This window comes from Eutrema salsugineum, unplaced genomic scaffold (genome assembly GCF_000478725.1).
Source record: "Eutrema salsugineum unplaced genomic scaffold, Eutsalg1_0 scaffold_6, whole genome shotgun sequence".
NCBI lineage: Eukaryota > Viridiplantae > Streptophyta > Magnoliopsida > Brassicales > Brassicaceae > Eutrema > Eutrema salsugineum.
In genome coordinates, this window is record NW_006256547.1 from 5,473,442 (window position 1) to 5,487,427 (window position 13,986).

The 13,986-nt window shown below is 34.2% G+C and overlaps 5 protein-coding genes across 6 annotated transcripts; all 5 read left to right on the top strand.

The window, feature by feature from the left end:
• The first annotated feature begins 607 nt into the window (after positions 1-607).
• LOC18012210 (DCN1-like protein 3) lies at positions 608-2,928 on the top strand. Of its 2 annotated transcripts, XM_006395255.2 has the most exons (9): positions 609-842; positions 1,255-1,375; positions 1,489-1,540; positions 1,650-1,725; positions 1,833-1,915; positions 2,003-2,099; positions 2,186-2,231; positions 2,325-2,413; positions 2,496-2,928. In XM_006395255.2, exons 1-9 carry the CDS (start codon positions 782-784, stop codon positions 2,741-2,743), a joined length of 873 nt encoding a protein of 290 aa, XP_006395317.1. In that variant the 5' UTR covers positions 609-781; the 3' UTR covers positions 2,744-2,928. The 2 variants fall into 2 exon arrangements, with proteins under 2 accessions (XP_024007011.1, XP_006395317.1); XM_024151243.1 differs by having other exon boundaries at positions 608-842; positions 2,186-2,413.
• An 823-nt stretch (positions 2,929-3,751) lies between these two features.
• Positions 3,752-5,604, top strand: LOC18012954 (amino acid transporter AVT1I). The gene is made up of 4 exons (XM_006395256.2): positions 3,752-3,773; positions 4,160-4,265; positions 4,355-4,962; positions 5,055-5,604. The coding sequence occupies exons 2-4, from the start codon at positions 4,175-4,177 to the stop codon at positions 5,571-5,573; spliced, it is 1,218 nt and encodes a 405-aa protein (XP_006395318.1). The 5' UTR covers positions 3,752-3,773; positions 4,160-4,174; the 3' UTR covers positions 5,574-5,604.
• A 3,546-nt stretch (positions 5,605-9,150) lies between these two features.
• LOC18012955 (protein AIG2 C) lies at positions 9,151-10,398 on the top strand. The gene is made up of 5 exons (XM_006395257.2): positions 9,151-9,438; positions 9,522-9,594; positions 9,704-9,796; positions 9,882-9,965; positions 10,062-10,398. The coding sequence occupies exons 1-5, from the start codon at positions 9,317-9,319 to the stop codon at positions 10,185-10,187; spliced, it is 498 nt and encodes a 165-aa protein (XP_006395319.1). The 5' UTR covers positions 9,151-9,316; the 3' UTR covers positions 10,188-10,398.
• A 237-nt stretch (positions 10,399-10,635) lies between these two features.
• On the top strand, positions 10,636-12,102 carry LOC18013361 (protein AIG2 B). The gene is made up of 5 exons (XM_006395259.2): positions 10,636-10,897; positions 10,981-11,053; positions 11,370-11,462; positions 11,552-11,635; positions 11,749-12,102. Exons 1-5 carry the CDS (start codon positions 10,773-10,775, stop codon positions 11,878-11,880), a joined length of 507 nt encoding a protein of 168 aa, XP_006395321.1. The 5' UTR covers positions 10,636-10,772; the 3' UTR covers positions 11,881-12,102.
• Positions 12,103-12,314: 212 nt separating this feature from the next.
• LOC18013362 (protein AIG2 A) lies at positions 12,315-13,717 on the top strand. Its single transcript, XM_006395261.2, has 5 exons — positions 12,315-12,542; positions 12,651-12,723; positions 13,005-13,097; positions 13,194-13,277; positions 13,421-13,717. Exons 1-5 carry the CDS (start codon positions 12,418-12,420, stop codon positions 13,550-13,552), a joined length of 507 nt encoding a protein of 168 aa, XP_006395323.1. The 5' UTR covers positions 12,315-12,417; the 3' UTR covers positions 13,553-13,717.
• The last annotated feature ends 269 nt before the right edge of the window (positions 13,718-13,986 follow it).

The window sequence follows — 13,986 nt, forward strand, 5'->3', positions numbered from 1 at the left end:
TTGTTGGAAACTGGAATTGTTAGGTGTTATTTTGGGTCTAATTTGGAGGAAATTTTGGTCGGTTTGACGTCTTAAAACAAGAAAAATTCTATTTAACAATTAGCGTGTGTATGATTTTCCTTTTTTAACTAGAGAAAAAGGAAACATACAAATGCATGGACTGGAAATAAATTATTATTAACTAGGATATTTGTATGTTTTCATTGATTTAGATAGATTTCTGTTAAATATCTAGACTTTGTGTACATAGAATTCAACTGTCCTTTATATAACAACAAAACTCGTAATACTTTGTATTTACTTAAGACTTTGAATTTACTTAAGACTTTTTAATCTTAAAGTATTTAATCCTAATTTGACTCGGCAGATGAATGCAATCAAATGAATCAAGCACATATAACGAAAAGCGGTCACGTTGCAGGCTTTTTAATCTGCAAAATTTAAGATTACATGTAACAAACCTTTACCTATAATTTCCTTCCTTAAACAAAAGGTTCTCAAACTTCCCATTTAGACCATTCTTTGTATCGATTTGACATGTAATGGGCCTTTGCGTTTTTGGGTCTGGTTGAATTGCAAAATCTGAGGGAGACTCTTAATAAGTCAGTAAATAAACAAAGTAGATGTTTTTTTGGTAATTTTATAACTCTTCCTTTTGGGGATTGCCTAGTCGATTTCTGGTTGTGGTTTCCTGATCTATTCTTGGTTTCGATTTCTTTCGGCGATCCTTTCGAGTCTCGATTGCCCTCCTAACAGAGAAGCTTCGAGCTCGAGAGAATCCATGGATTCTTCGCCGGTTTCGGGTCGATTCGATATATTCGAGATATATCGCAGATTTTGTGGTAAAGTCCTAGACTTTTGTTTGTTCTTCTTCGATCTGTTAATCCTTTGTCCATGAATTTAGGTTTTTTTTTTCTTTTTATGTGTGAAATATTGCTTCTTGTTTTTTTAAATCGTACACATAGTGTTGTTTTTAGTTTGGCTCGGTTACTTGAAGATCTCTGGTTTATCTTTGAATTCTAAATTCTTCTTCTTTCTCTGACATTGCTATGGAAAAGTGGATTCTTTTGAGTTCTATGGTATTAATACATACTAGGATTTTTTTAAGCTGATACATTGTTTTTTTAAGTTTTATGCTTTTGCTTGTTGAAGCTGTATCAGCTGATTTGTGTAAAGTTTCTTGGTTTGCTCATGGGTTTCTTCGGTTAGAATTTGATCGTATCTTATAAGGACTATGTATCTTATTTCTCGCAGACATTCGATCAGGTCAAGTTTTATGTAATTATAAACCCGGCGACGAATCACAGAGAACTAATTATTTTAAGGAAGCATTGACTCAGCTCTTAATTCTAGTCGAGAAGAAGTTTCAAGCGAGGTGATTGCTCAACATTTGTTTCGTATTCTTGAGTGCCTAATTCGATATACTCTCATATGAAGCAAAACTAACTTGTCTTGTGCTACTCCGTTCGCGTTGCAATCCCATGCCAGAAACTCCATTTTCGATGAATTGTTCAAGTTGATGTCACGGCTTGACTTAATGGCAAGTTTGTTTTTTCCATCTTCTACACAATTGGTTCCTTAATTTGCGACTCGACTCTTTTCTTGACCAGTTGAATTGTGATCTAACCTTTGGTATGTCCACTTTGTAGGTGGACTTCTCCGAGTTTACCCGCTTTTATGATTTTGTTTTCTTTATGTGCCGTGAGAAAGGACAGAAGAATATAAGTAAGAGCTTTTTGTTCTTTTTAATCATTGTTCTGATTGCTCTCCTCAAAATATGTCACATGACGCCCAATAGAGATAATACTAAAACTCCATTGAATGTTTTCCAGCTGTAGGTAGAGCTCTTACCGCATGGAAACTGGTTTTGGTTGGGAGATTTAGGTTACTTAACCACTGGTGTGACTTCATCGAGGTACTTTTTTTCTTCTTCTCATAACTGTTTATTAAAATGGTCTTGTGTTTATCTATCTAACGAGAAGATGATGATGCTAACTTGTAGAAAAATCAACGGCACAATATATCAGAAGATACTTGGCAACAAGTCTTGGCGTTTAGTCGTTGTGTACATGAGAATCTAGAAGGATATGACTCTGAAGGTACAATTTCTTAGATTTCTCACCAACGCAAGTGTATTTATATCTGTTTGTGTTTTGATTAATCTTATGGTTTCTGTTTCATTCAGGTGCTTGGCCTGTCCTCATCGATGACTTTGTTGAGCATATGTACAGGTTTGGAACAAAACATGAAAGCCTTTCTTATCAACACATTGTACTCTACACATCAAACAATGAAAAGTCAATCCTTTTGTTGTTGATTCGCAGCATTTTAGGACCGAATAAGAACACTCGCTTGTTCTGCAACTGTAATGATGCAGATTCCGAATCATGTCTTGACGAAGATCCCCTTTCAAGTATGTGTGGTTTTTATAATCTGAGATTTTGAAATTTCTTGACATAAGTCTGATCACCTTCTTCTTCTTCTTCTGGTGTTAGATGAGCATCACAAAGAATATCGCTGCTGCCATACGGGTTTAAGAAACGTTCCGGGTTTGAAGAGAAAGAAATCAAGAGACGACGATGAAGAAGATGAAGTATCAGAAACTCAACACTATTCTTCACCATACTCGAAACGGATCAGATCAAACAATAGTCCAAGATGTTCATCCAAGTCTTATTGCGCGATCGAGCGAAGTCTCTCACAAGGGTTTGCGAGTCTTTTATCGACTGGAGATAAGCCATGAAAATACGAAACACCATTGCCACAGAATTATAGATTATACAAAACCAAAGAGGTCTCAAGCTGCTCTTTCATTTTTCAACCTAAAAACTCTCACTTTCTTAAACAGTGAGTTCTTCGTTGTTGTAAGCTCATATATCATTCGTTCCATGATCACTTCATCATAAATTGAGTATCCATTTCACATTTTTGAGTTTTAGAGCATTAAAAAATTATTGTTATTTTCACTGTTTTTTTTATTATATATTAATGTTAACAAGTCGCTACAAACCAGGATTAGCAAAGAAAGAGTTAGCATAACACGAAACCCAAATTAAGTTAAATCCAAAGTGATAACTAATTTGATGTAAAACAGTTCTAACCAAATACCAATTAACGCGCGTGTAAAATATTTAATTACCAATATTCAAGGTGGCTCTTGGTCTTCTTTCACAAACGAAAAACACTCTTTAATCACCTGATTTATAAGCAATAGTGCTCTGCTAGAACAACTAAAACAGTCTCCTCCAAGAGCTTATTGAGTTTCGGTATAATTTTCTAAATTTCGTTTTTATTCAGCTCCCATTATTCGATCTAGTTTTTGCGGTACAAAAATTAGGGGAAAAAATATGTTAAAAATTGAAAAGATATATAGGGTGTATTTTAGGTTAAAGATTTAGGCTTCATAGGTTAGAGGTTTAAACGTGTTAAATTTGGAATGTAGTTGAGATTTGAGAAAAAGCTAAAATCTAATTAGTTGGCATTGAATCCCCTTCGTATAGGACCTTTTGTTATTTTCTTTCACATTCAACTTTCCTACCATTGTATTGATCATTCTTTTGTTTCCCCTTCAGTGCGTTATCGTATAGGACTTTAAAGCTAAACACGTAAGAGTTTTTATCTTACTTTCGTAAGTGTGAGACCACTCATTCCTTTTTCGTGTTTATAATAGTTCTCACTTAACTCCTCTAGAGAACTCGATATTTTGTTTTATTTTTTCAGGTTATAGAAGATTTCCTTTGGATAGAGAAACTCTTCCCATCGATAATTTCCAGGTATATTTTAGGGTTTTCGAATGGTTTTTGTGATCTCTCATTTCTGTAAGGATCTCTAGAACTTATATTTTTGTGTGTAAGCACTCCTTGAAATTTTTAGATTATAATATTTTCTTTCTTAGAAGTTATTAAGGTTGGTATATCGGGTTTAGTGTTGCTTTCATTTTTTTTGGATAGATAAACATCTTAGCAAAGTTATGAATTTCATTGTTGTATATTAATGCACACGTAAGTCCTAACACAATCAGTAAGTAACCACGGTTCTCTTGCTTTCGCTTTAGATGACCTCTAACCATATTCATTATTTTCCTCTCTTCTTCAAACTATGCTTTTATTTTTTTCCTAAAAATAGATATTAATTTACCAATACTTTCTCTTTCTGTTAGATCATAATATCAGCAATGGAAGAAGATAACCACGAAAAACAAAATGACAATGGCGGATCTTCCTCTTTCTTTAAGACCTGTTTCAACGCACTCAATGCTCTTTCAGGTTAAATTTTCCCGGCTTGGTTTTATTTAGTCGTCTTCTTAACAATAGTAGTAATTAATATATAAACCGCAAATTTTGGATTGTATCAGGAATTGGAATATTGTCAGTACCATATTCACTAGCTCGTGGAGGATGGTTGAGTCTTTCACTTCTATTACTCCTAGCCGCAACCGCTTTCTACACATCTTTACTCATCACAAAATGTATGAACGCGGATCGCAGTATCAAAACATATCCGGATATCGGAGAACGTGCGTTTGGTAGAACAGGAAGAATCATTGTGTCACTCTTCATGCACTTAGAACTCTATCTAGTCACCACAGGTTTCTTGATTCTTGAAGGAGACAATCTTCACAATCTTTTCCCTAGGTTTAACATCGAAATGATCGGGTTGAGATTAAACGGGAAACAATCTTTCATGGCAACTGTAGCCCTAGTTATCATGCCAACTCTTTGGTGGGATAACTTAAGCGTCTTGTCTTATGTTTCCATGAGTGGCGTTTTAGCTACGACCGTGACTCTTGGATCGATATCTTGGGTTGGAGCGTTTGATGGGATTGGGTTTCATCAAAAAGGAAAGTTGATCAATTGGAGTGGAATCCCTACAGCTTTGAGCTTGTTTGCTTTCTGCTATGGTGCACATCCTGTTTTGCCCACTTTGTATTCTTCTATGAAAAGCAAACATCAGTTTAACAATGTAAGTGTCATTATTTTCTACATATACTATCATTAACCAGACAAATATCTATGACCACTTGCGTAATTTCATCTTCTTTTTTTTTGTGGCAGGTTCTACTTATATGTTTTGTATTATGCACCCTAGGTTACACATCAATGGCGGTTTTGGGCTACCTAATGTATGGATCAAATACATTATCGCAAATAACGTTGAATCTACCAATTCATAAGACGAGTTCAAAGGTGGCAATCTACACAACACTCGTGAACCCCATAGCTAAATATGCGTTGATGATTACACCAACGGTGAATACTATAAAAGATTGGTTTCCTTCACGGTACGCTAGAAAAACATACTTACATCTGTTGATAAGTACATTCTTCATCACAAGTAGTGTGGTCATCGCTGAGACACTTCCCTTCTTTGGTTATATGATGTCACTTGTTGGAGCATTACTTAGCGTAACGGTTTCAATTCTCCTGCCTTGTGTATGCTACTTGAAGATCTCCGGAAATTACAAGAAATTTGGGGTTGAGACTGTAATGTTGTTTGGTATGGTGGTGATGAGTGTTCCCATTGGAGTTTTAGGCACTTACATTGCCATTCGAGAAATGGTTGGTAGTGTATAAAAGTTTTTTTTTATTAATACTAGAAGAAGAAGACCCGCGTGTACACGCGGGTTTGTATATTGAATATATTTTGTAACTCATGTTTCATATAAACAGTCTAAAGTATTTGTTATTAAGTCTTTAGGAGTTATTTGTTAAAACACGCTTAACATTTTTATTTGTAGTAGAAAAAACCCAATTACAACCTAATTCGAGATAGAAGATTAAGCATTCGATGAATTTGTTATACTAATTACAATTGCATACATTATTTTTTATGGTCCATTTTTTAAAAACCTAAAATAAATATAAAATAAAACAATAGGTTTATAATATTGTGATGAGCTCATATGTATTTATAAATAAAACTGCTCAAATTAAATTTCTTGTAATCGCTTTGTCTTTTTCTAGGGTTTGCATTCGTCTTCTCCAAACTTCGAAGCCATAGGACATAACAACTTTTTTTTTTAAAAGGGCATTTGAAAGTTGTTATGTATAACGCCTTTAAGGGTTCAAATATTTTTATAGCTCATACATTTTCTTTTCTGATTTCTCATCATTCGTAGATATATAATATAGCTAGAGCTGAGCGATGAATGAATGTTAAATGGCTTACATAGTTACATGTGCTATCTCCTCTTTGTCGTGATGACCTATTTTGCTTCTTTTTTTTCCACAAAAATATTGTAGGTAACTCGACATATGTTAGACTTGCATGCAAAAAAATCAGCCAATGTTTCTCTTGTGGAGCCATTGGATAGAATCTTACAATAAAAATATTAAATGAATCAACATTTGCAATAATATACATATGTTAGGTTCGTAAAAAGAAATTGAAAAATTTCACATACCTTTGAATTTAGATGGAATTTGTGATATGTTCATAAAAAAGGCATTGTTTACTAAACAGAGGATTAATCTCTGTTCTTGACTTTAAACTCTTTTTACTCAAATCATGATTTTGCCTTCTAAATGTCATCGTTTTTTTCTTTCTTTTCCAAGTTTATTTTACAAATATAAAATGTAATTATAATAAAAACAAAACTTTAATTTTTGTTAAACAAAACTTTTTTTGCAATGGCACTCATCCGCTCATTCCCACTTATTCCAAATGCATAGAGATGGAGAAGGTGATCGAAACGCCAAGTTTCTTCATTGGTAGATCAGATCTTCATTGGTAGATCAGAATAGTATGTTTCTGAAAAAGAATGTGAAAGAGCAGTAAAATGTATACCAAATTAAATGTTGGAACATACATTAAGAAAAATCGCGAACAAACATACAAAATCATTTTCGTCACGGCCACCATATCAACTAAAACTGCTCTTAAAAGAACGCTATTGTAGTCGTCTTTTTCCCTCCGGAGAGCACCGACCTGATCTTTTTTCACTTATTTTCTAAAAAACAAAAACTAAGGGAGATAATCACATAACTAAAGATGACGACCATAAACACAAACCTAAGTTCTAAGGGTCTGATCGAAATGCTTCTGCCATCTTTCTTATCTCTTCATGAATCAGAGCCAGCATTGAGCATCTCATCCTTGTTTTGAATCAAAAGTTTGACACGCTCAATGGGAGCCTGTTTTGAATATTATACATATTCCTCTACCGTTACCAAACCGTTTACATTCCCTTTCCATCAGTTCCATCTCCAAATATCATTGCCAGATAATATATGCATATCACCTGCATTTGAACTCTTTTACTAAGTACCAGAATCTATAAACTCGTTTCATCTAAGTGAATCTAGAGAGGGAATGTTAAATATTTGATTCACTTACTAATAAAGTCTCGAGAAAACTGAATTACAAATCTGTAACAGGGATCTGAAAAGACTCAAAATCTGAACCAAAATAATTGTTTGGAGAAGTTAATTAAACATTTACCCAAATATGCTTCCCTGAGTGTGTGTGTCAGTCACACATGCCTAAATGCAATCCTAGCGAATACCAGTGGGAGTCTTCATGCTCAAAATCAGAATAAAAAGAGGATGAGATTTTGGTGATAATGATAAATTTTCAGATTAATGTGTTGCCAATTCCAGCTTGTTCCACTGTCCATCCAGAAAATTCTTTCATCCGATGCCATCTAAAACATGAAAATCTGAAAAATATGTGCTCCTCATCAGCTTTTCGATTTGTGGATTTAATAACTGCAGCTAGATCCGATTAGAAACTTTGCCTTATTTGCCATCACCATCATATCTAATCTCTATAAAGCCTAATCCTTCCTAGAGTAAGGCTACCTGTTGATTAAATATATTTTCTGAAATATAAGAAAGCAGTTAATCTTTTTGTAATCAATATTTTAATGCACTTAGATCTCCTAAATGAATTTATGTTTTTAGGAATTTGATCAAATATCGATGGAGTTTGACCATTTTTTTTCTATTTCAAAGCTGATGTATCAATATAATAGGAGCTGATGTATCAAGCTTGTGAGACACAACCCACTCTTTATATAATAGATATGAGAGGGTGTTTGTAGTAACTACGTACATATGTTACAACAATTCGGATATTTATATGTCTTTTATCGTATTTTTTGTTTACATTGTGTTCTATTATTTATGTTTAATTAATATTTCCTCTTCTGCCTATCAATTTCGACATTAAATTGTGGCTAATCCAGTAGATACCCAATAAAAAAAATAAGAACCAAGGAAGTAAAACACATCACACATGCTGATATACTGATATAGTTTCCACTTTCCACCGCCTGTTTGTAATAGTTTGATGGTATCTTTACAAACAAAAAAACTGTATCTTTAATGTGTACATTTAAGAAAACATCATGCATATGCTTTTTTTTTTTTTTCACCAAACATCATGTATATAAGTCTTGTATGGTATAAAAATAAAATATCTATTTATGAACTATTTAATATTTATAGGGTGAATTAAAGAAATACTTAAAGAGTATCCTTAATTATATCTTTCTACTCACTACTAGGATTGGGCACAGAGCGGATATTTTGGATTTTGAGGATAAGAATATCTGTAATCCGCTCCGCTCCGTCTGGATAATCATGTTCCGATCCGTATTCACTCCGTAACTATTCAGATATCCGTTTTCTGGATATCCGCTAAAAATCTGAATATTTACCGGATATCCGATCCGTCCCATAAAATATTTAAATAATAATATATTTAAAATAAAAATTTTAAAAATTAAAATTTAGCTAAAAATGACAATATTTTCTTTACAAAAATATTTTTTCTTAACTTGTTAAGTTTTAATATTTATAATAATCAAATTTATAAACAAAAACTCACAAAAATTATATTTATATATAATAATTATACACTTTATATAAATTATTATCTATCTATATATACATATATATTTATACTAGAGCGGAACGAATATCCGTCTTAATTTTTTTTTAGTATTTGTGATTTGCTCTGTTTTTAACGGATATTAAATTTTATTATTTGCTTTGCTCTAAAAAAACTATGGATATCCGAATTTTTCGGATCGAATCGAGACGGATAACGGATCAAATCGAGACGGATAACGGATCGAAACAAATATAACGGATATTTTGCTCAGCCCTACTCACTACTATGTACAGTACAGTAACCAAAAAGACAGAAAGTGACTAAAGATTTTTAAAGAACAAACAAAAAAAATGATTAAACATTAAAAGGAGTTCCACTATTTTCTCAGGTGCTCGTTAAAAATTTCAGAAATATCAATCATCATCTACCTTCACTACTGCCATTTTGTCAAATCAAATCAAATCAAATCAGAGGAAGAAAGATGAGTAGCTCTGGTGCTCCGCCTCATAACGTCTTCGTTTACGGCAGCATCCTGGAACCCGCCGTCGCCGCCGTGATCCTTGACCGCTCCGCCGATACCGTTCCCGCCCTTCTCCATGGCTAGTACGTTCTCTTTCTTCCTCTCTCTCTCCGACTGTGGTATTTTCCGATAGGAGATTGACTCCAATTTTCTGGGTTTTTTGCAGCCATAGGTATAAACTCAAAGGACGTCCTTATCCCTGTATTGTCCCTCTTGAGTCAGCAAAAGTCAACGGATTGGTATGATTCGATCGCTTTGCTCTGTTTTGATCTGTTTTGGGTTGCTGTGGTTTCAATCGAATTGAGGGTTTTTGAAAAAGTTTTGGTTTTTATTCTATCATGTTGAAAGGTAATAACGGGAGTATCCGATGCTGAGCTAAACAACTTCGATGTCATCGAAGGCAGTGATTATGAGAGAGTCACAGTTGAAGTTGTAAGGACGGTAAGTATTGGAACTAGATCTTTGTCTCAGATCACAATCTAATGCCATTTGTTCTTGAGATTTGGAGGATTCTGATGACACGCAGGACAATTCGGAGAAGATGAAAGCAGAAACTTATGTTTGGATCAATAAAGATGATCCTACTATGTATGGAGAATGGGACTTCGAGGTTCGTTTTTGTTAATGGTTTGAATTAGTCTCGAACCGGTGGTACGCCTTACAGATGGTTAATATTGGGATTGTGTGTGTGTGTCTGTGTGTGTAGGAATGGAGAGTGATTCATGCGGATAAGTTCGTAGAGACGTTTAGGAAAGTGTTGGAATGGAACAAGAATCCAAATGGGAAGAGAAAAGAAGATGTTGTTGAACCATTGTTATTGCCTGATGATTGATGACTCTTGAACAGAGATCATTTTGTTGGTTCTTGGCTGCTAATCTTTGGCAGAAGAAGAGGAGCAAGTAAAAGAGTGTTTTTGAATAATGTGTTTGTGTGTTGTAGTAACTTGAAACTTAGTCTTCTATTTGATTTTGTTTGTGTTATTAATGGAACCTTTTTCTTCTGGATAATTCCTGATTTCTGAAATCTTGAGTTTGAGACTGCAATCTTGAGTTATGAAGTTACAGTTATAAAATACTAATATTTACTGCAAAATATCAATTTGACTATTTTAGTTGATCAAAACAGAACATGATATTAAGTTTTGAGTCTGCTAAATACGTCGGTGACGGCAAAATAATTTATCAAGAAACGTATGCATTTGTTTATGATGAAAACAATGGTTGTGGACAAGGACTTGAAAAAAAAAAAAAATAGAAAAAGGATCCACTCCCATTATCTCTCAAAATAAGGGAGAAGAAGTCAAAGAAAGTAGGCTAGGATACGAGGTTATAAATAAAGAACTACTAACTCATCATCTTTATCTAGCTCCCACAATTTTTTTCAAACTAAAAATCAAATCATTATTCAGAGGAAAACGATGACTAGTTCTGATCAATCTCCGTCGCACAACGTCTTCGTCTACGGCAGTTTCCAGGAACCAGCCGTCGTCGGTTTGATCCTTGAATGCACTCCGGTCATCGTCTCAGCTCAACTCCAAGGCTTGTAAGCCTTTCTTCACATCTATCTCCGATCTTCTTCCTTCTTTTTGGATTAAATCTGATTTCTTGGTTTTTCTTTTTTGGCAGTCATCTGTATAGACTCAAAGGACGTTTGCATCCATGTATTTCTCCTTCTGAGAACGGAGTTATCAACGGAAAGGTTCTTGATTTCATCTCTTTTGCTTACAAAGATTCGATTTTGCTATGAAAATGTTCAAAAAGATTCGATTTTGCTAATAGTAGAGCTGACTCTATCGCCAAACAGGCCCTTTGTAAACTGTTGGTGAATTCTTAAATTTCTATATGAATGATTTGCCCAAAAAAGATTCGATTTTGCTTCTATAATTAGGCAAATTAGAGGTTATCTTGTTCAATTCATTTCAGTTTCTGAAGTTTTTGTGAACATTGTCTGAACATCTGAGACTGTAATTCATGATCTCAAAAACTGAAAAAAGAGGTTTGATTGTTTGGTACAGGTACTAACAGGATTGACAGATGCTCAGCTAGAGAATTTAGATATGATCGAAGGAGATGAATACGTGAGGAAGACTGTTGATGTTGTATTGACTGTAAGCTTCCACACACTTCATCATCTCTAATGATCTTTCTTTGCTGATCCTGAGATTTTGCTTAAAGATCGAAGCTTTAATCTATGCAGGGCACTTCTGAGAAGATGAAAGTGGAAGCCTTTATATGGGCTAACAAGGATGATCCTGACATGTATGGAGAATGGGATTTCGAGGTTGGTTGAAATCATTCGCTCACGAGTCTCCTAATTATCAAAAAATAAACTAATATGTATGTCTACTATGTTATGTTGCTTAAGTTAATGGTTTTTGGCAAAACACTTGGTAGGAATGGAAGCGGCTTCATATGGAGAAATTCATAGAGGCATCAAAGAAGTTCATCGAATGGAAGAAGAATCCTGATGGGAGAACAAGAGAAGAGTTTGCCAAATTTGTGAACGAAGACCCTCCCGTGGCATGAACAATTTTTGTCTTGCCTTTTTATCTATCTTTTTAATTCAAAATAAAAGGGGTCTCACTTTAGACGAAATAAGAGGCTTTGTAAGTTTGGAACACAAAGAACATGTTGAATCTGTATTGTGAGCATTGAGTTGTATGTTTGAACAAATAAAAACATTGAGTTGTATGTAATGCAAGTGTTGTTTTTGTCATTTCTAATAATGTCTTTGAGATAAAAAAAAGAGTTGTGTTTGGTGTTCTTCTATTTAAGGGTGTCAACAATCAGACAAATCTGATCTGAAGCCAAAAGTCATCATATTGCGTTGAAAATACAAATGGTTTTCACTTTTGACTATAGGAGTATTTTTTTGTGTATAGATTTTTATTGCATTTATCAAATAAAATAATAAGTTGGCACTGTGTGATTAGGCCTAACTGTGATTATTAAATATTAAACGAAGGAAAAACACAAAATAAGTTAGCTACGAGATGATGATGATACAGAGCACTAAGCCAACCTGAAATCAAACTGAATCAAATAAATTTTCAGAGAAAGAAGATGGCTTCTTCTGATCAATCTCCGTCGCACAACTTCTTTGTCTACGGCAGTTTTCAGGAGCCAGCCGTTGTGAGTTTGATCCTCGAATGCACTCCGGTCATCGTCTCCGCCCAACTCCACGGCTTGTACCTTTTCTTCACATCTCCTATCTTCCTTTTTTTGCTTTAGATCTCGTGGAGATTGATGAAAATTCGATTTCTTGATTTTTGCTTCTTCTCTTTTTTATTTTGCAGTCATCTGTATCGACTCAAAGGACGTTTGCATCCTTGTGTTGTTCCTTCTGAGACCGGTTTAGTCAACGGCAAGGTTTGATTTCATATTTTTTCTTCTTTGATTTTGGGTGGAAACAATAATTGAAACTAAGAACACATACAACTTTCTTGTGCATATTATAATCCATGGGGTTCACAAGAACTCGATTTCCTTGTATAATCTCTGGCTCTCTGCAAATTGTATAATCAATTGGGGGTTTCTTTTTAGAGTATTTTGATAATATCTCTTGTTTAGTTGCGTATTAAGTGGTTTTGATTTGTCAAGTTGTTTAACATTGTTGATGGTTTATTTGCAATTGTTGATGGTTGGTGCAGGTACTAACTGGATTAACAGATGCTCAGCTGGAGAATTTGGTTACAGTTCAAGGAGATGAATACGAGAGGAAGACTGTTGAGGTTGTCTTGACTGTAAGCTCCTCATCAACTCTAATCACATGACTATGATCTTTAATGATCCTGTGATTCCTTAAAGATTGAAGCTTTTAATCTCCATTACTAATGCAGGACACATCGGAGAAGATGCAAGTCCAAGCTTTAATATGGGCCAACAAGGATGATCCTGACATGTATGGAGAATGGGACTTCGAGGTTGAATTCATTCATTCACACAAGTTTTTTTTTTTCTAATTACTTGTTTCATCAAAAACTAATTAGCTCTTTCTAAGTTTATGTTGCTTAATATAGTTTTGGCGAAACAGTTTGTGTGGATTTGATTTGATTTGGTTTGGTAGGAATGGAAGCGGCTTCACATGGAAAAATTCATAGAGGCGTCCAAGAAATTCATCGAATGGAAGAAGAATCCAGATGGGAGAACAAGGGAAGAGTTTGAGAAATTTGTACATGAAGATCCTCCCGTGGCCTGAAAAAATTGTCTGTCTTTTATTTCAAAGGCAATAAGATTAGAAGAGGCTTTGTCAGGCTTTGTCAGGGTCTCACTTCAAACACAAAGATGATGTTTGTATCTAATATTGTCTACGAACATTGAGTCGTATGTAAAAGTATTGTTTTACCAGTTCTAGTTTCATCAATCAACATTTGACTAAGACCATCTCCAAGAGATTACATATTTTAAAGTTTAGCAATTTTTGAAGTTTGAGGGTGTTTCCCTCCAATGGCGCACCTTTTATATTCAACTTCACAAAAAATTCTATTTGAGTTTATAATTTTCACTATTGTTCATAGTTAACTAAAATCATTAAACTTGAATAAATAACTATAAAACATACATTAAAATAGATATATGTATGTTTTATAGTTATTTATAATAGTTTAAAATAGACATGTATGTTTTATAATG